This window comes from Toxotes jaculatrix, chromosome 24, assembly GCF_017976425.1.
Source record: "Toxotes jaculatrix isolate fToxJac2 chromosome 24, fToxJac2.pri, whole genome shotgun sequence".
NCBI lineage: Eukaryota > Metazoa > Chordata > Actinopteri > Toxotidae > Toxotes > Toxotes jaculatrix.
In genome coordinates, this window is record NC_054417.1 from 11,601,836 (window position 1) to 11,626,719 (window position 24,884).

The window sequence follows — 24,884 nt, forward strand, 5'->3', positions numbered from 1 at the left end:
AGTCTGAATTCTGAGTTTAGCATATCTGTACTTTGTATATTTGTTCTGAGAAAAAAGAATAAAATATCAAATAAGACCTGAGTATGAGATGTCCTCATCCATCTCATCCTGCATATCAGTCAGAATGAAAATAAACTGTATCGTATCCATGATACGGTTTGAGGATCATAACATTATAGTCAGTTACAACTTCTAATGAATACCGAACAGAGGAATGATGACTTTTACATTCAATCAATAACTAATAAGAGGAATGTGGACCTAAGAGGAATATTCAAAGTAATATTCTAAACACTGCATTTAGAAATGAATGGTTACGAGTGGGAGCACAGAATGAGCTCAGCAATGTAATCATTTGCCATAAATCATAATAATTGGTACAGGTCAATGGGACCCTCAACTCTGTTCAAGGCCTAAAATTTCCATTTTAATTTTCTGCTCAGTGGAGTTGAAATATGAGAGGACACAATGAGTAGCCAGGCTCTTCACTTCCGTCTATCCGACATTGAATGACGATGACCTTTAAGTTCTGGATCTATGAAAACCAGAAGACAGGTAGGTGTGTGTATGACACTGACACCAGTCGTTGCCCAATCATTGAAGCGAAACTGATGCGTCTTTACCTGTTCACCTGTCCTGTTGGGGAGCTTGGCTCCCCCTCAAAAAAGACCTGGGAGACCCCAGAATCAACAAAATTTTAGGGGTTCTTGAAAAACTTAACATTTCTAATGCTAATGATTCTGTTCAAATGCATTTGCATTTAAATGTGTATGTTTGACCTTTCCACTCACTACCTTTGTCCACTGGTGGTAAAAGTTGCCTTCGCTTGCAAATGCCACCATCTCACTAAAGTTCAAGATAAAGCGGCAACATCCAGGTTTAATCTCAGTGACATTTCAATATTGAACATCCATGGTAAAGTCAAAAACCATGCCCCAGTCTGCTACAGCTGATATGTGAGAGACATGGTGCTGAAATGCAATTGTTGGGCACAGAATAACTCACTCAGTCGAAGGCTTTGGTTGCCTAAAGTGGACAGAACCAGACGTCCTTCTTCTTCATGGACTTGCTGACCCCGTTAAAGATGAACTAGCCCCTCTTTAGCTCTCTGCTGATCTCAGTGCCCTTGATCCTGTGGCTGTCTTTTTTATCCTTCCTAATAGGCTGCACTTGACCGTTTCCAGAGGTGGATCTGGTTTAACCAGATCCAGACACTAGTCCCTGTTCACTGGTCCCTGTTCAGACCTGGAACCTTAACATGTATCTCACCTGATCCAGTCAGTGGATCGTGGACAGCTCTTTCACGAGTTCAGGCGACGCATTCAAGAAGCATTAAGGACACATTTGAGATCCGATCACTCAGACCACATCCAGAGGTCGTCTGGGCCGCATATGGTCACATTCTTCTAGGAGCATTGAGTAACCTGTAAGACAACATTCCGCCTTAAAAGTTTCCGGTAGCTGCCTGTATTAAACTTGATTAAATCTCAAGTTTTTGATAGCTACCATGAAAATGGCTCAGAGGTCCCATAAGAGTTCAAAAGACAACAAAATAAACTGACTGCAGTAGCATTTTATTAAATCTCTAGCTCAGTGACTTGACTCAGTTTCTACATATTTTATATTTCGATTTGTCATGCTTTACATGTAGAGCTCATGCATTAGTCCCTGTGGTTCTGCTGTATTTTATGGGACAACTCAATAACAAAGTGCATGAAATGAACTAGAACTGTAGAGGCTCACCAACCATCAACATATGGACAGAGAGCTGACATGTAGAGGGTTGTGGTTCCCCTTTCATCCCGTTCATACCTACTCTATTGAGGTGCAGATCCTGTGGTAACTTATGCTGAGACAGGAAAATGTTTGCATATGCTCAGAGTTTTCATGGTTTAAATTAGAAACACAGGGACACACAGTGAAGACATATAAAGACAATAGCGCTACCCATGTTACACACATCATCAGCAACATACAGATGAATGGTTTGTAGAAGCAGATTAAAGCATCAGAAAATAAGATAAAAATAAATACATTTTCAAAGGTTTGAAAAATACTGACATCATCTTTGGTGTGCTTTTACTGTGGTAAAAAATGACTTGACACCAATACCAACACCAGCAGTATGTGGGTTTTCAGCAGTTAGACACATTCACAGACTCTGAAATGTTTGTTTCATTGCATAAAAGTGGTTAGAATAAGTGCAACAGGGCTCATATTGGGAAACATGTTTTAGGTTTCAACCTCTGGAGAGTTTCCTCCTTTGGTTCAGCTTGGGCAGCTAGTCAAACCCTGGTGGTAACAAATATCTGCATCAGGATTCCTGAAAGTGTCAAAACCTGGTTGGCGAAGAAATGACCCAAGACAGTAAGGATTAAAGAGAGGGGGAAGACGGTCTGGCAGCACCAAATACTCACTAAAGCACCAAATGTGGATTGATCCAACAGTGAGCTGATGTTTTAGTAAATAACTGAACCCTTTTTCTAAACCAGACTAGGACAAAACCTAATATATATCTAGACTGAGCCACGTTAACTTGCAGTCATTTCAAGCTATCTCTGCTGCTGCTAAGATCTTGATTTTATAAGTTAAAGACAACGGCTTTCCTGTGGTTTCAGATATATTTACCTGTAAAATGATCAGTCAGAGAGAAAGCTAGAGGATCATTCGTGTGTCTGTCAGCTGCTCTGGAGGTCAGTTGAATGAGACTCATAGAGAGGTGTGTTTGTGGAGTCTGACCTCGGGGAAACACTGGAGACTCTCTTCTATGGAGAATAGCTAAAGTCTCTGTCGCTAGGTGCTATTTTTGAAAAAAAAAAAAAAAGTCTGCAACACTTATTGCAAACATCCATTGATGACATAATAGAAACTTATTGTGCCAATCTATTTTGAAAGAGCAAGGACCAATGGAGAAACCTGTTGACCCCACTGTTGCAGTCAAGCCACAAATGAAACTGCATCAGCATTATTGAGATTTAAGTTGCTGTTCCTCCAATGGTCACCATGGTGTGACTTTAGATAATAATAATCATAATTATTAATCAATTAATAATCATTGAATAGATGTTACTGCTTAAAGAGAAGCTCATCACAATCAGCTGTGGTGGTTGTTGCTTATTATATATTATCCTTGTGACCTCAAATTTGCAGTGAAAGAACTGCAACGGACAAGATCAAACCTGGTTTTACAAACTGCAGGAGATCACAATACTGAAGATTTGATTTGAGATCACAATACTGAAGATGATAACAAATCTTTTACCGGAGACTTCCTATGAATTTGGTATAATCATCCATGCAAAATTCATACATACATCAATATACAACAATTTGTATAAAGTTGCATAACTGACTGAATACGTATCTTTTTTTAAAATACAGTTTGTAGTGCTGGCTGAGAGGGAGTAGCATGAGGCTATAAAAGGTAAGGTGGAATGTTAAATCCATGGATTCTGACATCTGGATTTGGTGCCTTTCTTCCAATTAACACACACTCCAGCCCATGACAGTCCAGAGGAAAATGACTCCACCACTGAAACTGAAAGTCTGCACCAGGCCATGCAATAACTCAGATGGTGAGGGCAAACTGGTCTTGCTCTATCGGTTTCTTTACCCAGGCACCCAGTCCGGCTTTGCGGAAGGCTCTGAAGAGGGTCTGCTTGGCGGAGTGGTACTCCACTGCCGCCTGCTTGGCCTCATGGTAGCTGCTGGGCCTCACTGTTCTGATCCGCAGGGTGGAGGAGAGCTATGGGACAGTTAGGAGAGGGGGGTCGGGCAGTCAGTAACAAAAATGTTAACAGTTGCAGTGTAGCTAGGTTAGCAAATGTGTTCCCGAGGTCTGAGAACTCCCTAGGAATGTAGAACGGAGGTTGCGTCATGGCTAACAGTTCAATGAGAGATTCCATCCTGTTTGCCTAAACCATCTAAAAGCCAATCAGTGGTAGCAATGGAATCCAGATCTCTGCAAAACACTCTAACACTCATAAAACTCCCTCCAATTCATCACCAGGGTGACTAGCTCATCCATCCTCAGCTTATTTCTCCTAAAAGTTGTCAGATATGATTTTAAAACGGGAAGTGATGGATGTTCCCCTTGATAAGCAGGACATCCATCACCTAAGAATTGAAATAACCCAGAGGCCCATCAAGGAAACAGGTTTGCTTTTTTGTTTTCAGTGCTCTGTGTTTCAGGAGGGCTTTGTGGGAACTGGTTCCACTGGAGCTGAGTTGGTCCAACACCTGTTGACGGAATCTGTTATTTCCTGCATGTGCTTAGCATTTGAAGGATAAATGAGTTCCTTGTCAAAGCATACTTATTCTATTTCAGTTTATCCATCCATCCGTTCATTTTCATAATTCAGAATTCATTATTGCCATGCCAACACATTCATTTAAATACAATGTTTGAAAACCTACTGTAGTTCACAGCATCAGTGCTTGTGACCCAACTTGTAGGGTGGATTAAAGGCAAACTGATCATACTTTTCACCTGGGGGCTCCAATTTTAAATCCTTTTTTCCTTCCTGCTAATGGTTTAAATGGTCTAGAATGAAAATGTATAACATAGAGAACTAAACATGCATTGCCTTTACTTGAGAGTTAGCAGTGAAGCGGCAGGCCGGAAACATGGGGTAAAGCAGTGGTTCCCAAACTTTCTCTGCTGGGCCCCCCCTTTGGTACATAAGAAAATTTTCGTGCCCCCCCCCCCCCCCCATTCCCCCATCAAAAATTTAAACAAAGGAAAACAGTGTCGAAAAAATATGGGCTTTGACAGGTCGTGTTTTTATGTAGTTAACGGTGGCAATAACGTCGGTCATAACATCATTCAGCTCGGAACTCAGGTGTTTAGACGCCAGCGCTTCGCGGTGTATCATGCAGCGCGTCCACTGCACATTGGGGGAGACGCGCTTGACGAGCGCTTGCAGCCCTCCCCGTTTCCCAGCCACAGCCTGCGCCCCGTCTGTGCAGATCCCCACACAGTCTTCCCATTCGAGATTGGCCTCTTTCAAGTAAGAATCTATGATTTTAAACAGTTCTTCTTCAATTCCTCCCTCATGTCATCCCCATCTATGAATCTCACATAAGTTATCAATAAACAGTCTTTGTTACCGTCAGTGGCTTCATCCATCTGCAGACAAAAGCGGCTGTCACGCACCTTATCATTAAACTGCTCCTCTATGTCCTTTGACATATAGATGCGCCTGCCGATGGTGTTGTTTTTGAGGATGTAATTGTTTTGGAAGCACATTTGGAGATGCTTCATCCTCTGCTTTTCTTTTACGTGACAGTCCCGTCAAAAGCTTCTCCATGTTTTGCTAGCAATATCATTTATTGATTAATTCATTCAGTCTTTTCGCGCCCCCCCTGCTATGGCAGCGCCCCCCAGTTTGGGAACCACTGGGGTAAAGAGAAGGGGTATGCAGTGTATTACCTTGCAGTGCAGACGCATCCAGCGGCTGTAGAGGGCGTGTTTACAGAGCCTGGAGGGTCGACTGAGATCATCTTTCCCTGTGGTGGCGTTGATCACCTCCAGTCCTTGATCTCCCACTGTCCAGTTCACACTGAAGTTTGGCGCTTTTCCTGGCTGCCGAGCCTCAGCGTTACTTATTCCTGCAGACCACGGAAACAAAGTCAAACAATCATGTCAAACAATCACGCTTCATTTCCTCTTTAGAGATTTGCAAATTCAGTAAACTCAGAAACATAATGGAGACTTCAAACTTCCATAAAAGCCACAAGGAGTGACACACAGCTTTTCAGATCTGATGCCCTGGTATATTTGAAAACGTCCCATCTCACCACTGAGCAGAGGTCTGTTCAAGCTGAAAGGCTGTGGCAGGTCCTCGATCTCAGTAATCCTCTGGTACATGGCTCTGGAGAGGTGGTCAGCGTGGTACAAGCTGCCCAGGATGATGCTGGAGAAGTAGATGGGCTCAGTGAAGTAGCTCATGAGGGAACCTTGGAAACCAACCACGTTCCACCTGAAAGGGACAAATTTAAGGTTAAACCTGTAGACAAATCTGTATAAATCAACATTATTGTTCCAAATAATTCACCTAAAAAAGGCAAATCTGATTCCAGTTCAGAGGAGTCCTGAATCCCATTAGCGACCTCCTGGAGATTCATCAAGAAGCCTAATCAATGACACCTGAGAAAATCTCCACATAAAAGCACAGCCTTTGGTCTCAGGTCTTAAGCAAAGACTATCCTGCCCCCTGCCCCCTTGTTGGTCATGAAACCAATACTAGAGGATTCTTATTCTAGACCCAGACACAAGATGGCTTGCCAACTCCACTTGCTGGACTTGTTGTTACCGCCACCACTTGGAGCATATAGGCCCAAGCATCCCTTGAAATTTCCCTGATATATACATTTATAATATTTGTTTTTTAAGTAAAGCTTTAGTCCAAGAAGTAAATATGACAAAGCTTACTTATACTAAAAATGGAAATATTTCAAATTCTAAATACTTTATTAGACTCTTGGGGGGCAACTTAAGGCAAGCCGGTTTACTAATACAAATTGAGAATAAAAATTAAAACTACAAATATTTAGAAAGAGTTTAAATATACAAGGACTTCCAGAAGCTACAGAAAGGCAACTGGACTTGAGGTTCTTGAAGACCTCTCATCTGTAATGTCTTCAGCTCTAACGACAGGAATCCAGGCATTGACCTTATTGTGGAGTTGTTCACGCCTTGAAGGCCGTTGAGGTCACATGTGAGTCATTAGGGTCACATGAGTCATGTGTGAATAGGTATGTGAATAGGTGAGTCATGACTGCAATGACCATAATGGCAGAACGTGGAAACAAGTCACATATGACCTCAATGACCCTCAAGGTGTGAACGACCCCACAAAAAGGTAAATACCTGGATTTGAGGCTTGCAAATATTACAATATGATGATTATTATATATATACTGAGACAGTCATATGCATAAAAGATGATCTTAGGACTCTTCCAGAGACCGGGAACAACCAGAGTCTAAGGAGAGCTGGCAGTCCATCAGCACAGTTTACCTTATTGTGGGGTCGTTCACACCTCAAGGGTTGTGAGGTCATGTGAGTCATTGCCCCATCCTGCCATCATGTGAGTTGTTAGGGTCATATGAATCATGGAGTTAGTGATTAGGTGCTGCTCTGTCTGGGAAGGAATCCCAAGACTGCTTTATAAGTGCCTGATAAGTTGTGCTGGAGGCCACCTCCTGAAGTGTGTTAGGCAGTGTAAAGTGTTGAGCAGGTCATGACTGGATTTGTGAACAAGTAATAAACAGAACCCAGACCTGGCTATCTTGTCACTGCAGGACATGGTGAGCAGCCTCTCTCCCTGAAGGACCCCGTCCCACGTCTGAATGGTGTTACTGGAGCGGACTGGGATGGTTCCTTCACCAGATTCAATTTTAGTGCGCAGCTGCCCGCGAGCCTTTCTGTTCGGGTGTCTGTCTCCCTGATCTGACACAGGAAAAATGAATGAAAGGACATGGTCTCATGTAGAAGTATAAGTGTAGGACCAATAGGGCGGCAATCTCAAGCCACTCACCCTCCACTCCAGCTTCATGAGGAGAGAAGATGCGGGCATCTCCACAGGGGGAGGTGCTGATGTACAGGTGGAACTGGACATTCTTCTTCAATCTGAACCCTTGTCTGTTGTCACACCTGGAGAAGATGGATCTCTGGTGCTCATCTTCATTGTTACTGAAGACACAAATGGAAACAAATGACAATATATCATAAAATATGCTACAAAATCAAGGTTAGGTTACAGGACACACCCTACAGGGATACAAGATTCATCCTGTAAGGATACAGGATATATGTGACAGGACACAGGATCCATCTTATAAGGATGCTTCCTGTAAGGATACAGGATGCATGTTACAAGGATACAGAACACGTCCTGTAAGGATGCAGGATGCATGTTACAAGACACAAGATACATCCTACAAGGATACAGGACATGTCCTGTAAGGTTACACAATACAGGATGCATGTTAGACGCAGTTTAGTGCAGCTATAAGCTCTGTGCCATATTGTGCCTCACCTGAGGAAATGCTCCAGCTGGGAGTACAGGTACCTGATGAGCGACCTTCGAGCCACAATCTCAGCATGGCAGTCGTTGAGGGCCAAACCTCTGTCGCTCATATATTCACCATTAATACACTTGGTTCCAGTGGACACACAGATGACCTGAGCTTCCTTCACGTCTTTACCTGGACAACAAAGTATTAAGGTGTAAGTCTATAGTGGGAGTGGTGTGTCAGGACTGTTGGCTCCGTAGTCCAGTCTGCAAAACTAATCATTAACTAGGTCAAACCTCTGTGAAGGGAAGTATTTTTTACAGATAGTTGGACAAATTCAATTTGTCCATGTGGACTTGGGATCTGTTCTCATTGGTTCTTTAACTGAGGAAACACTGTGTCAAAGTGACCTTTCTCTCACTACAAAGAGGACTGAAACATACAGGTCTTCAAAACATCAGTAAAGGCCATTGAGTTAGCTAAGCTAACAAAGGTCTCCTTGGTATTGTCTTTTTGTTGCTGCAGCTTCAGACACTGAAATTAAAAGTCTTCTTGGATATAGTTTTAAAGAATACCTGTTGTCATGACGACACCTGCCAAGACTTTCCGTCGGGCGTGCGGAGATGCAAAGCTGTCCGTCAGTTCGCTGAACTTGTCAACAACTAGACGAGAGACGGCGTCTGCCAGGATCTGGGACCGAAACAAAGATGTGACAGAAAGAAAGAATTACATGTGAAAGATAAATGGAAGGATGAATATTTTCTGAATATTTCAGTTAGGGTTGCTGCTCTGGTGTGATTGACGGACACTGATCTGCTTCACACAGTGCTCTGGAAGTAAAGCAGAGGGACTTGGAAAGGCTTTTACAATGAGCAGCAATGTTTGAATAGCATTCAGGGAGTGATAGCAATTAAGATATCACTTTTGTTATCAGCGTACAGGGATTACAGGCAGGAATTAGTTTATGTGTAATTAGATCTCAATGTATTGTATTTGTCTCCATCTTCAATCAGACTTTGCCAGGTTAGTTATTTGTAGATCCGATCAAACAAACCAGCATTCAAATGCAGCTTCTTGCTGTGAGGTGACAGTGCTAACCACTGCACCACCTTGCCACCCTTACATTAGGCACATGTTTTTAGGATCAATTATTCTGAGTAACTATATGCAAACAAAAGCATCAGGTACTTTCAGTTTTCATTTACCTTCTTCCATGCTTACCTGTGGCAAGTGGAGCTGCAGTCCCTCTCTGGGTATAGGTTGCCGTGATGGAGCCTGGTCCAGCTGCATGTTAAACAGAGCGGACAGAGCAGCTTGGGCAGCCCGGGCCTTGGCTAGCTTCTTGTTCCGCCCGGAACCCTGGAAGTTCTGAGCATCTACTGTCACTGACATGACAAAGTTCTTAGCGTGGCTTTCCCCGCTCTCCGACACAAAATCATACTTGAGGCCGGGCCGCAACTCATTCAGGATCATCACAGGATTCTTGCCGTTTGTAGGTGAGATGAAGGTGGAAGGGGCGGGAAGTAATGGAGCCTGGACCAGGTTTGGTATAGGGGAGGGTAGCAATGGGTACTCTATTCCCAATGAGCTGAAACAACCGTTACTGTTGGAAGCAAGGTAAAAGGACTCATCTAGAGGGGTGGATGTCTCAAATGCGTTAAAGAGCATGTCCGGAAAGTCAGCCTGGTCTGAGGTGAAGTCCGTGTGAACAGACAGAGTCCGACCCATGGCCATGTGGGCTTCAGAAGCGTTAGGGAACTGAACAAAGGAGCGCAGGGCCTTCTCTGCTGCATTCAGCTTGGCCTTCTTCTTCGTTGGACCCGAACCCTCAAAAAGCTGCCCATTGACCTCCACAGTCATCACAAAGGCAGGGGCATGGACTGGCCCCGTCTGGGAGAGCAGTTTGTACTGCAGCCCTGGCTTGATCTCATTCAGCTGCATGAGGGCATTCTTTGGCAGAATGGGCCCAGGGGCCTTCTTACGCTTCTTGGGTCTGTACTTTGGATGTGTATGCCCATTATTGCCCTCCTCTAAGGGACGCTTCCTCCCACCCCCAGCACTCCCATTGGGGAGTTGAGCAGCCTCAGCTGCAACACCCTCTTTGGAGAAGAGGTTGTCGAAGTTCCGATTTTCCTTAACATCTGTGCTGCATGAACCTGCGGTGCCCAGAAAGAGTAACTTACAATGCCTTCGTTGCAGGATCTTGTAAATGTAAAATTTAGAGATTCCTTTATCTCTCTTTGAAACTGAACAAGTGATGTGTGTTCCTTAATTAATACTTACAGTATGTGGTGACATTAGAAAAGTGTGGTGACAATAAATCATGTGCATACAGGTGTCCTCTGAGCAGATTAATGTTATTAATTCTAAAATAAACATACAACCACAACTATTCCACATAGCCAGGGGGGAAAATTTAGATGAAAATTAGAAAGTTCCTTTTTCAAGGAAATTAATGACAAGGTTTTAACTAGCATGAAAAGAAAAAGATTCAAATCTAAACTATAAATTCAACAAATTAGGAATTGTAAGATTTTTTTTTTCTTAAATGTTCTTCTCTGGAAGATCCTCTGTGATTTTGGGAACACATATCACCAGGCCCTGTTTACAAAGCCGACGGAACTTAATGTAAATTTCCATTTATAACATCCTCCAGCAAAAGCTCGATAGGTTACTCCTTTCGGTGCTCAGGACAGAAAGCAATCCAATAAAATGCAGGTTTAGACGGGATGCGGGGAAAGATGGGGGAGTCAAAATAATCCTGAGCCTTAAGGAAAATACCAGAAAAAGGTGTTTTTTAGCATTTGATTGGTTAAACATGGTCACTTCAAACAGAAGACCAGCAGCTTCTGAACAACACAATAATTCTGGCGATACATACAAAATACAAGCTTATATTTAATATGTCCGAAAACAATCAACGACAGTTCAGTTTGTGACAGTTATATGGCAACTATAGGGATGGGTTCTGATTGCTGGTTTCATTTTTGTATCTGGTTCAAAGTCGGTAAAAGACTAATTAAGGTCTGTGGCAAACAAATCCCTTATCCGATCTTTCATTCACAAGCTAATATTTATCTACAGTCCATCACGATAAAGTAAGGACTTGTGTCATTTTTGGCAACTTGAGAACGAGTGCTCAGCCTGAGCCTGTGGTCAGTGTTACAGTGTATTCTGTGATCTGAAGCAGTGCAACAGTAAAATTCGCCTTCAGGTAACCTTGAGCGCCGACGCTGCAGGCCATGGCTGTCTCTGGCGCAGAGGCATAAAAATTAATCAGGACAGGGTTGATGAGTGTCACAGAGCAGAGACTAAATATGCGGTGAAAGCCCTATGTCCTTTTAGAACAGTGGAATCCCTGTGGTGAACTAGGTGAAATAAAAAAGTAAAGTAAAAGTACATAAGCATGTCTTCATTCCCCATAAAACATCCATCCATCAATTTTCTATACCGCTTATCCTGTTAACGGTCATGGAGGGGGGGGAGGGGTGGCTGGAGCCAATCCCAATCCCAGCCCCCCGGAATCAAACACACTACCCAAAAACACTCAATAAGGGATTAGATAGAACTTGGGATTCAGATTCTGTTTTGATAAAATTCTGTAGAATGTCATCCCTAGCCAATTATTGTTATAAGCCAAGGTTAGCTTCACGCTTCGCAATGTGAACTGTAAATAATAAATAAGTGTACAGTGCCTGGACAGAGATACATCCAGCGTTCAATCAGAGCCAGTTGACTACTGGAAGTAAGTAACAAGCATGCAAGAGAGAGACGAAACACAATTGCAGATAATGCCCTGAGTAACATGGCGGGGGGGGCTAATTGTCTGTGGGGGAAGAGGGAATACATTGTTTTGGATACTTCACTGGAACAGACAGTGCTGCAGCTCCGCAAGCAAACATTTTCACTTCAAACAGAAATAGAAATTCTCTTTGCAAAATTGCTGGAGAACCGAATCCACTGGGGATTTCCTAAGTAGCTTCAAGGTCAACTGACGAAGGGTCTAAATGTGTGTTGGCACTTACAATTGTTTGGCAAGTACTGAATTAATAGTTACCTGGAATATTTGATTTAATTCTATGACTCTCTGTTTAGCCCTTGAATAACCTTGAATACTTCCACCATCAGCCTGCATCCAGCCCCCCACCCCCTCCACTGTCAGCCATAATCCACATGTTCTCCCGACTGGTTTCGCTTTGCCTTACACAGAACAGGGACAGGATTATTAATGTCCCAACAAAAATAATGAAACAAGTAAAGAGGCTCCATCAGTTAGCCCTGGGACCAAAGCAGCAGCACGCAGAATCACAATGCCAAACTGGTTCAGATCTTCCAGCCCGCTGACTCCTCTCAATTTACGCTTCACTCTCTTTTGAAAATGAAATAGCAACTCCCGCCTGATGCTTATAAATAGATAGCTAACTTATCAAACCACGTCCTCTCCCTGTGAATGAACCATATACTGATGCATGGATGGGGACAGGCAAAAGTAAAGCTCTGTGTTACTTCACTTTTACATAAAGTCCTATTGAGGCTGGTCCTGGGTCAGATGGTTTTAGGCTGAAATAGGCCTACGATCCAAATCCAGAGGTGGCTCTTGAGGGGGGCTTTAAGGATCTTTTTTTTTTGTTGGGGCAAGCTTAGAATCTGCCATCAAAATCTCACAGCAGAAACACCCTGACCCTTGGGATTAAGCTCTGATCCTGCCTTCTGAGCCAGAAGGATTTGGATGGTACATTTTCAAGGACAGTCATAGAAGCATACAGCACCTGGTCACAACCCAGATCCAACATCATCATCAAGTGTACGAAGTTATTTATAATATACTTGATGCTTAAAAACTTAAAATTCACATAAATATCAATATGCCCCTTAGAGTTGAAATGATAAAAAGGACTCACTCATGCTTCCTGCTCCTTCCCCCTCTATGGTGAGCAGCCTCTGTTGGTTCCGAGGAGGCCGGGCCCCTGTTCGACCTGGAGGAAAAAAACATCATTCAAAAAAAGTTCATTCAGTTTAATCAGTTATTCACTTTAACATGACTTTACAATAGTTTTCTCTTATACAGACCCAGTTTCACTGGGTCAGCAATATCATATCATTTTTTACTTACATCATAATATATACATATTACTAACCAACCTACACTGCTTCTGTAGTCTTTGGTTCTTCTGCCTGTCCACTGTTCTACCAAAGAACTTATAGTGTTCTCGTGCTTTTTGGCTCTAGTGCCTGTCCACAGTTCAACCAAAGAACTTACAGCTTTAATTTAAGATGTGGTCTATTAGAGACCACAGGGTGAAGAGTTCACCCCCTGCCCCTCATGTGGTGACTTTGGCTGTATTTATGTCTGCAGCATGTTGTCAGAGTTAAGCCTATTTCATATAACTCTGTAATGCTTAGTTGTTGTCAGTTTACGATGTTTGCTATTCTCAGCTACAAGTCAGACAAACTCAATTAGACAAATTAAATGGCTAATCAGCTTTTCTCTGGAGGAAGAACGGAGTGAAACTCCAAGACAATGGGAAAAATAAGCTTGTTTAGCTCATTATTTGCTGTCTGGATCACGTTTAGGTTGTGGGTACTTGTTGCTGTTTCATATATTTATAAAGTACATACATCTGTGGAGCTGTAATACAAACTCCCATCAACTAGTGGTAGAAGTGGACAAGCCTATGTAGAGAAGGAAGCTGTTGTTGCTTGGTTATCATGTTCACTTGAGCATATATATATATATGTGTGTGTGTGTGTGTGTGTGTGTTGCCTTTTCATGACATATATCTGAAAAGTCAGAGACGAAAACCCAACTTAAATCCAGATTACAGGTAGTTCCATTCCTGCGTGCATATATATATATATATATATATATATATATATATATATATATATATATATATATATATATATATATATATATATTCTACCCAGAAAATGTAGTAAATTTCTGATTGGCATAAGGCTTCTTGATGTGGATATTTAGACACCAGCAATCAGTGTTAGCTTGTGACTAGTGAGCTGACAGCGACAAATGGATTTTGGGGCCTTTTTCTGATGCTGGAGCCAAGTTATAGTCACAGCCCCAGAGAGAAAACAACTGCAAACAGCTGTCAGAGAACTCTTTTAGTGGTGTAATGCAGATGGATTGATCCTGAGGAGAAGCAGACAGCCTCAAACATGTGACACAGACAAAAACAGAAAAAAAAATTGTTGAACATTGCCTGCAGCAGTGCTTTTCTCTCTCTCTCTCTCTCTCTCTCTCTCTCTCTCTCTCTCTCTCTCTCTCTCACACACACACACACACACTCCTATTTTCTCCCCATGAAATGACATTTGGTGCAGAAATTGGGACCCTGACGGACCATGGTGTGACACATTGATGGGGAGGCTGGGGAGATGGTGGATGAGAGGGAGTGGATAGGGAAAAGAAACTGGAAACGCTGGAGGGAAGTTTCATTTGTATCATTTGTTGTTTAAACCTCACAAAAATGAAATTGAGTTTAAAAAAATGCCTTCTATAATAAATCTGCCCCGAATCAAATAACAGGTTCTGTGGTTTTGTATTGTACCAGCATGTAAATTTAATTAAACTTAAACAAAAGCGTGACATTTTGACTGTGAACAAGGCTATCGCAAAAGTAAGACATTTCAATAAAGTTTGTTCAATTCAACATGATCATTGGCTGACCTTTTCAGCTTGAAAGGTACAAAGTGAAAGCTTATTAACCTGCAGGTCTCTGGAAGTTTCCTGTTTTAAATTCACTTCACTTTTCACAGCGTTCCCGAAAGCGGATGGAAATGTGACATTTACAGCAGATTACAAGGAAAACCATAACAGAATCAGTCTAATGTAAAAAATGCTAAACCCTTATATTCAATCGCACGTGGAAACAAATGAACGAGGCAGAGGGTGATGGAAGAAAACACCCACAGCCATATATTCACCCATAAATTCATACAGCAATACATTCACCCAACCATATATTCACCCATACATTCATACATTCATATTTTCATACAGCCATACATTCACCCATTTGCTCGCCCATACATACATTCACCCATCCATTCATACAGCAATACATTCACCCAACCATATATTCACCCATACATTCATACATCCATATATTCATACAGCCATATATTCAACTATACACGCAAACATCCATACATTCACCCATACATTCATACACCCAGACATTCCCACAGCCATTTACTGACCCATACATTCATACATCCATATAGTCACACATCCATACATTCACCCATACATTCATATACCCATATATTCATACAGACATACCACAGACCTTCTGATTAGCGGACAACATGCTCTACCTGAGGCACATCTGTCCCTGATGTATTTGTTTTTGGAAACAATGGAGCTCCATGGCGCAGAGGAATAAATTAGTTTCATGAATTTACTGACAATAAAAACAATAAATCATCTCATCATCATCATAACTTGTTAATTGTAGTAAATTCTACTGTAATGGTCAAAGCACTTCGGTATATTAGAGAAACTTTGGTATGCAATTCTCTGATTCAGCTTTGTTGCACTAGCACTGCTGAAGTACCAGAAAATAAATTCCCCGCTGCTTCCCAAGGACACTCTCTGGCTCCAGACATCTTTCTAACATTTTCACTTGGGACTCTGTGAAATCTTTATGACGGCTTTAATTTGCTGTGTGGTTCCCTGGGAGTAGCTGTAGGGGCAGGGTCAACGCTGTATCAATTGCACAAGCTAATGCAACTCGCTTAACCAACAGGGCTTCTATTCAGACCACCACACTGCCCCTCTCCTCCTCTCCTAGAGACATTTGTGCTGCTGACAGCAAACTATTAAAACCACTGTGGTGCCCTCTCCACTTGGGGCCAAGGAGAAGTACCAACCTTCCCGAAGGTAAAACAATTAAGTGCATTATCTCCTTCCGTCCTCCTGCATCCTTTGATAGAGCTTTGTAAATAAAGCTTTTGAATGCTGAATGTTTTCCCAGCCATAGAAAGGCTTATAAAGGCAACAGTAAGAGTTCTGGAAATATTCATGTGCTGTCACATTAGCCAGCAGAGCTAGTTACATGACATTACATAAAGACACCTTGACTGGACTAACGTTAGCACCTAACGTGGCTTAGTAGCTAGAGAAAGTTAGACCATGTTCACACGTAATGTCTTTTTCTGTTTATCAGTGGTTTTTTTTTTATATAGAAAAGCTTTTCCAAAATAATGGGCAATAGAATAGAATAGAATGCCTTTTATTGTCATTGGACATCTTTTACATGTACAACGAGATGGAAAGCATCTCCTTCTCCAGTGCAACATGTATAAATATACAACATAGAATAGAATAAAATAAAATAAAATAAGATTAAATTAAATAAGTTTAGTGCAAGTCAAAATGTAAAAGGAAAGCTATACAACAATATGAAGAGAAAAAAAAACAAAATACAAGGGGGGGTAAGGTGCACAGTTCAAGAAGTATTCAATTCAATTCAATTCAATTCAATTTTATTTATATAGCGCCTTCCACAATCAAAATTGTCTCAAAGCGCTTTACAGAGACCCAGAGCCTGACCCCAGAGCAAGCACTTAAGGCGACAGTGGCAAGGAAAACTCCCTTTTAACAGGAAGAAACCTTGAGCAGAACCTGGCTCAGATGGGGGACCCTCCTGCCGATGGCCGGGCTGGGTGAAAGGAGGAAAAGGAGGAAGATAGGACAGCTAGGAATGGAGGAGAGGGGGAGAAAGACATGCAGCATAATACAGACAATGTGGGTCAGTATTTACATTACAGTTAGTGAACAGTTATTGGATAATGTGTGCTCAGCAGATTAGAATTATGAAACAGAGCACGGAGGCAAAAAGCTGTCATGACTGGTAATTATTTACATTACAGTTTGCAAAGAATATTAATCAAATATTTATCTGTAGCAGAACGGAACATTAAACATGTTAGAAATAGATCATTGTAAACAATAAACAGCAGCAGGTGGGTGGAGCCAGGACCATAGGACATGCAGCTCCGGAGCCAGAGGTACCTGCAGTAAGGTACAGAGAAAGAGAGACCAGAGAGAAACAAACACAGGACTACGGGACAGAGAGGACACAGAGTTAATGACACGTAATAAAGGCTAATAAATTTGAGAGTGGGTCTGAGGAGAGAAAGAAGAAGAAGTGTGCAGTAAATCATGGGATGTCCCCCAGCAGCATAGGCCTATAGCAGCATAACTAGGGGATGATTCAGTTGCCTGAGCCAGCCCTACTAAGGGCTATATCCTTAACTGTAACAGTGTCTATAGAGATAATTGTGACTAACTATAAGTTTAATAAATAACTAGGACTGTAACTACAACTAATTATAAGCTTTATCAAACAAGAAGGTTTTAAGCTTCGTTTTAAAATTAGAGAGGGTGTCTGCTTCCCGAACCCAAACTGGCAGTTGGTTCCATAGGAGAGGGGCCTGATAGCTAAAGGATCGGCCTCCCATTCTACTTTTAGAGATTTTGGGAACCATAAGCAAACCTGCATTCTGGGAACGAAGCAATCTGTTAGGATGATATGGTACTATCAGCTCTTTGAGATATGAAGGAGCCTGGCCATTGAGGGCCTTATATGTAAGGAGAAGGATTTTAAAATCAATTCTGGATTTTACAGGAAGCCAATGAAGAGAAGTTAGTACAGGAGTAATGTGATCTCTCTTGCTAATTCCAGTCAGTACTCTCGCTGCAGCATTTTGGATCAGCTGGATGCTTTTTAGAGAGTTAACTGGACATCCTGATAATAGGGAATTACAGTAGTCCAGCCTAGAAGTAACAAAAGCATGGACTAATTTTTCAGCATCACTCTGCGACAGAATGTTCCTAATCTTACTGATATTGCGCAGGTGAAAGAAGGCGGTCCTAGAGACTTGTTTTATATGTGAGTTAAAGGACAGATCCTGATCAAAAATAACTCCAAGGTTCCTCACAGTCGTACTGGAGGCTAAATTAATGCCATCCAGAGTAACTATATGATTAGATAAACTGTTTCTGAGGTGTTTGGGACCAAACAAAATAACCTCAGTTTTGTCTGAATTCAGAAGAAGAAAGTTACAGGTCATCCAGGCCTTTATGTCTTTAAGACATGCCTGAAGTATGGTTAACTGATCTGTTTCGTCTGGTTTCATAGATAAATATAGCTGGGTATCATCCGCATAGCAATGGAAATTTATTCCATGCTTCCTGATAATATTGCCTAGGGGAAGCATGTATAAGGTGAACAGTATCGGTCCAAGCACAGAACCCTGTGGAACTCCATGACTTACTCTGGTATATATGGAGGGATCATCATTAGCATGAACAAACTGGTATCTATCTGATAGATATGATTTAAACCAGCCTAGTGCTGTTCCTTTAATCCCAATAACATGTTCCAATCTATCCAATAGGATATTATGATCAATAGTGTCAAATGCAGCACTAAGATCTAGCAGGACAAGTATAGAGACGAGTCCATTATCTGATGCTATAAGAAGGTCGTTGGTAACTTTCACCAGTGCTGTCTCTGTGCTATGATGAACTCTAAATCCTGACTGAAAAACTTCAAACAAACCGTTCCTATGTAGATGGTCGCACAACTGAGTTGCAACAGCCTTTTCAAGTATGGGTTATTGCTCATTAATGAATATTGCACAGTGTACGGATATTGCACAGTGAGTGGATAGAAGGAAGGAAGTCCGGGGGGTTAGGGGAATAGACTGTGGGGTTCAGTGCATGTGTTATGGCTTTCGGGAAAAAACTGTCTCTGAGTCTGTTAGTCTTTGTTCTGATGTGCCTGTAGCGCCTTCCTGAGGGCAACAGGTCAAACAGAGCAAAGCCAGGGTGGGAGCTGTCCTTGGTGATGCTCTTTGCTCTGCTGAGGCAGCGGGAGGTGTAAATGTCCATCAGGGAGGGGAGGGGGCAGCCGATGATCTTCTGTGCCGCCTTAACTACCCTCTGAAGCCTCTCCCTGTCTGCCATGGTGCAGCTGCCATACCATACTGTGATGCAGTATGTCAGCAGGCTCTCAATGGACGAGCGGTAGAAGGTCAGCAGCAGGATGGAGTCCAGGTTGTGCTTCCTGAGGACCCTCAGGAAGTGTAGCCGCTGCTGAGCCTTCTTAATGACCGCTGTGATGTTCTCTGTCCAGGAGATGTCAGCGGAGATGAGGATCCCAAGAAACCGGAAAGTGTGGACTCTCTCCACGCACTCGCCGTTGATGTAGAGGGGGGCTAAGTCGGTGCTGTGCCTCCTGAAGTCGACAATGATCTCCTTGGTTTTCTTGGTGTTCAGAGCCAACACCAGGATGCCAACTTCAGGACCTCCTCTCTGTAGGCTGCTTCATCTCCCTTTTAGATGAGTCCGACCACTGTAGTGTCGTCAGCAAACTTAACAATGAGGTTGCTGTTGTGGCCCGGACTGCAGTCATGGGTGTAGAGGCAGTACAGGAGGGGGCTCAGCACACAGCCCTGTGGAGAGCCGGTGCTCAGCGTGCGAATGGAGGAGAGGTGGGAGTCTCACAGTCTGGGGTCGGTTAGTTACTGACGGAAATGCAGCAACCAAAATTCTTAGGAATCATCCAGTTTTACTAGATCTGCTTATTCTACATTCAGTTACAAAGCATCACCATGCTGTAGTGGTGTTTGTGTCCACCTCATGTCTACTGCAATATTCCCTCTCTTTTAGCTCTGTTTTTGGTCTCCACCTCCACTTGGCTCACACAATCCAAAGACATGCATATAAGTTTAACTGGTGAATCTAAATTGTCCATGAAAATGAGGGTTGTTTGTCTCTATATGTGAGCCCTGTGATAGACTGGTGACCTGCTCAGGGTGTACTCTTGACCTTTAAGAGAATAAGCAGTACAGAAAATGGGTTAGAAAATGGGATGGATGTATGGCAGTTGTGATAAGGTTGGCTTGAGATGATTCCAGGTTCCCCCGGCACCTGCTTGACCCCTCCTGCACCCCATTCTCTCTGCATCACTGCCCTTGCCGCTCTCCAGAGATGGCTATCGCTGTCCTCCTCCCACCCAGTCAAGGCTGAAGCCAGGTCCCTCTGCTATCTCCCAGAGAGAGAGAGAGAGAGAGAGAGAGAGAGAGAGAGGGTTGGGGGACGGGAAGCTGGGGAGCTGATGATGTTGAATTTCACACCCCAAGGCTTCAGGATTAGCGAGACAGGAGCTGACGGACAGGCAGGTGGAGGCGGAGGGCGGAAGGTAGGCGCTGTCTACTGATGCCTAACGAGCAGGTTATGTCTGTGTACGCTTCAAAGTTACTGTCCACACTCGGGACTCTGATAAACTGTGACGAACAGAATCTTGATGAGCACAGCATTTAGTGCTTTTCCACAGGAATGATTTCTCTGCTCAGACAACTGATTTTAAAACAAAAGGTACAAAAATATCCAGCACACTCATGTAAAATCAGCCTTTTTAGTTTGCCTTTGAAGAAAAATGTTATTCTGCTGAATGCAGCTTTTTATGGACATAGAAAAAAAAATTTTTTCCTCAAACAGCTTAATCTGAATTTTTTTTAAATAAATAATTAAAATGTCTAAACTTAATCCTTCAACAGAAAATTGTCTTTCTTTGAAGGGGCTGATGTTTCATCATGTAAAGACTGATTCTGAATCTAAACCAGTGCTTCTCAATTATTTTCTGTTACGCACCCCCTAGGAAGAAGAAAACATTTCGCACCCCCCCAATCACTCTACTCTGAACTATAAATAGATATTAAACACACCGGTCTTTCCTTGTCTCCTAGTCACAGTGAAGCCAAGCACTACATTCTCTTTGTCATAATTCCTCGTCTTAGCTTTCGGGTGACTTTTGTTTGTCTCATTATCTCCTATCCTATTCTAATCAAGTCCAGGTTCACCCAGGCAATTCTTAATGCCGTATTCAGTCCTGTTGTGACCAACTATCTTAATTAAAGGTGGAAATAACTGAAACATTATTCAACTGACTCAAGAAAGATAAAGAAGGACAGAAAGAAAGAGGGAAGGAGAAAACACTTCTGGCTGACTGAGGGAAAGCCAGCATCATATGATATATCAGTCAAACATATGGAACTACACTGAGGACTGGAAGGACAGAGATAAAGAGTGGACTATACAGAGTGGACCAGACTAAAGTGGGCCAGTCTAATCATTGTCACCTTTCTGAAGAAGACTGTCCAGTGAATGCCATTCCTCATGGTGTGGAGCACAGAGAAACAAGTAAGAAATTAAGAATATAATAAACAGCTGCACACAAATCCAAAATTCCAAAATTTGGAAGTAAATTTTCAAACTACAAAGTAAATTTTGCATTCTGCTGATAATTCTGTACTTTTACTAAATTTGAAATCAGAATCAGAATCAGAAAAATTTCATTAATCCCCGTATGGAAATTCTTACTGTTACTTACAACTCCCAATTGAAAATAAAGAAAAGAGGAAAATTGCACATAGAATGTGGGACATTGGAGTATTTATACATCAGGGTATTGTTACTCTTACTTATTACTTCCATGACTGTTTAAGAGTAGTAAAACTGTGTCTTCAGTTGAATACAAGTAGTATTTTAAGTACAAATCTGGCTTAAATTAACCCTGAGCCTTGGGATTTCATAGGTGGTTATCAGCGAAGCTTCAGGCCAAACCCAGGCAAAGGCAGAGAGAGGTGGAGTAGCTGCAGGGAGGAGGGAAGGAAGGGGAGCTGGTTACTGTATCAAGTCCTCCACATCATCACTGACCGGCAGCTGTTTGCCAGACAGAGATCTCTGGCTGCGTTTTTTTAGGGGCCGACAGACACATCCCTTAGCGCTGTCCACGCCTCGCAGAGCACATCAGCTTATACCTCGCCTGAAATTCACTTTTGCTCCCAGTAGATTAAACTCACACTTCACTTCATCTCACAACACCCCCGCTTAGCAGGGACAAAGAAATGATGGGCTTCTTATTCTCCCTGCATGCAAAGTATGCACAATACCTCCATTTCTTTACACATTAATACTTTTTTTAAACTACACTCTCCATAAATAACAGTTAGCCTAAACTGAATATTCCCAAGTGGGATAAACAGAAGAGAAATTACAGTGCACCTATGACAGGTGAGATTTGAATTAATGTGAGGATTAAGTGCACTTGAGCTTTACAGCCAGTGACTATATTAGTGGGTGCAATAGTGCACAGAGCTGGTGACACATGCGTGGAAAGGAAAATGAGCAGAGCTGAATGCATGTTCAAGCAAGGACACTACAACAAAAATATATGAAATATATGTGTATCTGACATTTACTGAGAGATGCTTTTGAAATGAATTTTCTCATTCATTTATTTTAAATTCATTCATAATTTTTACAAATGTCACAGTTAACTGATAATAATGCTGTGGAACTTTTTTTACCAGGGCTGTTTGTAGACTTTATCATCAGGGTGTTAAATCATTCAGAAAGAACATTAAGGAAAGAAACTGACCCTGTAAACGCAGGAGGTGTCTTCAGATGCTTCAACTTGAAAAGTTTTGGAAACGGCTGTGTGAGGCTCTATACTGGGATGGACAGCCATCCATCCATTATTTTTTTTTAAACAGCTTATCCTCTTAAGAGTATGGGGTACGGGAGCCAATCCTAGCTGACTTTGGGCGAGAGGCGGGGTACACCCTGAACAGGTCACCAGCCCATCACAGCAATTAACCCTATGTGCATGTCTTTGGACTGTGGGAGGAAGCCAAGCGCCAAGCCAAGCTGAGCTGGAGACAAAAAACAGAGCTAAAAGAGAGGGAATATTGGAGTTGGATTCATGAGGTGGACACAAGCACCACTCCAGCATTATGATGCTCTGTAACTGAACCCAACTGAACCAGAGGGAACTCTTGAAACCCAGAACCTTCTTGCTGTAGGGCGACAGTGCACCACCCCTGCACCACCATGCCTCCACCTACATTTCACACAGTCACTGCTATGCACAAATCCACAAACACTTTATACAGTACAACATGTCCAGACCAATAAAGGACTAATGCTAACTGATCTAGCCTCTAAATGTGATTGAAGAGGATTCAGCTCATCTGCCAAGGAGGCCACTTGAGCACTTGATAGCCAGGTAGTCCAGAGGCCTGTAATACGAAGCAGGATTTGGGGTTAGCCAATTAACTTAAGGTTTAAACCCCAGTTTTCAGGGTTACGATGGTGGTTCACGTCTTACTGGATTATATCACCATGGGAACTTATGAGGCTATCCTGCTCCGGAGCAGGTTAAGTTCAGAGGATCAGATCAAAACCTGTCAACATCCCAACTATATGTCCCTATAACTGGATTCACATTGTTCATTATTCATATTAAGTACTTCATTCATGGTTGCTTGTAGTTAACACTCAGCCTCTTTCACACGAACATGCTCGTAGCCAGATGGATAAACCAAGACTTAACTGAGCCAGTTCGTAACCAGCTTGGTAATAGGTCTTGGATCAGGTCCAAGAACACTTTTTTAATCAGTGAGTAATTCTGTCCAAACCTTTTCCCAACAAATACACAGAGGTCCCAGCAGTACCGGTAGGATGTACCAGGATTCAGCCATTGCTATCCACTCTGGGCATATGCATGTATAACCATGGTCTGCAAAGGACCCCAGTGCAGGTACATGTAATAGGAGGGTATTGATCACAGATCCAGTATCTCAGTGTCACCCCCATGTGCTGGACGATCAGTAAACAGTCACCGTTATATAGTTTTTCCACAAGGGAATTAAACGTCTCGCTCATTACCCCTGTTGGTCGAAAAAGTGGTCTACGTAATTTACAGTTAAATGTGTCTCTGGGTTGTAAAAGTGTAATAGAACTAAAAAAATGTCCCAGAGTGCCCTGCAGTTTTCAGAACCGGACCTTTTCAGGTGCTGTCCCTCCAGGAAGTTAATCACTGGTGGAGTTTTCAAAAGTAATTATATTTATTATTACTGTGAAACACCATTAAAAACTCTCACTCTCGTTCTCATTATAAACTTGCAAATCATGTGACACTGTTGCTATTTGGCTTCTTGCAGTAAGTTACATAATAACAAAGTAACTAAGACATGATGGTAATGGGTTTTTTGGGGGGCATCTTTGTTTTAATCTTCTGTAGAAGAATAATTAACGGCTATGCAATTCATTTTTTAGATTTAATTAAAGCATGTTATTCACCACAAGAATCTGGCCTCATTTACCAAAGAAGTTAGTTTTTTTAAAAATAATTAAAAACAACAAACACTAAAAAGGCGGAAGAAAACCCACAATAACTACTGAGATGACATTAATGTAAAGGCGAGACTTCACCTGATCCTCCCTATGAGGAGAAGAAACCACACTGTACATAAGGCAAAACACAATCCTCCAAACAGCAGCGCTGTTTTCCTCTAGCCTTCAGCCGAGCGGAGCAGCAGCTATAGAAATCATACCTTTGCGCTCTGAGCGTTTCTTCCTCCTCCTCCTGAACCTGCGGCCGATCAGGCAGTGGTAGGCTGCCACGCTATGGGAGCTGTCCAGCAGCAGAGCCATGTCTCGTCCGCTCAGCTTACCCTGCAGGCTCTGATGTCTTCCTCACTCTCAGCCTAAGGCTAAGTATAGACCCACAGTGTTGTCTGTATAACTTTGGACTGAGGTGGGGGAGTGAGGGGGAGGGGCCGGCCAGTCACACCAAGAGGCAGGCTAAGAGCTGCTGCCACATGGACTCGCTCTGCTAAATGGCTGTCAGATAAATGGGATGGGATTCTCCTCCTCCCTCCTCTGTCAGCCTCTCTCCCCTCTCTATTTCCACCCCCACTCTCAAATCCTCCACTCTGGGCTGTGATAAACTTGGGAAGCGAGTACTCTTATTTTAAAAAAATGAATATGC

General features: G+C 42.5%; 1 protein-coding gene across 1 annotated transcript; it reads right to left on the reverse strand.

Moving 5' to 3' along the window:
• Window positions 1–1,558: 1,558 nt before the first annotated feature.
• Window positions 1,559–24,547, reverse strand: LOC121177623 (double-stranded RNA-specific editase 1-like). The gene is made up of 10 exons (XM_041031898.1): window positions 24,448–24,547; window positions 12,921–12,995; window positions 9,241–10,286; window positions 8,595–8,709; window positions 8,043–8,211; window positions 7,542–7,696; window positions 7,285–7,453; window positions 5,800–5,981; window positions 5,432–5,610; window positions 1,559–3,745 (listed from the first exon to the last, which is right to left on the reverse strand). The coding sequence occupies exons 1-10, from the start codon at window positions 24,545–24,547 to the stop codon at window positions 3,569–3,571; spliced, it is 2,367 nt and encodes a 788-aa protein (XP_040887832.1). The 3' UTR covers window positions 1,559–3,568.
• Between the last annotated feature and the right edge of the window lie 337 nt (window positions 24,548–24,884).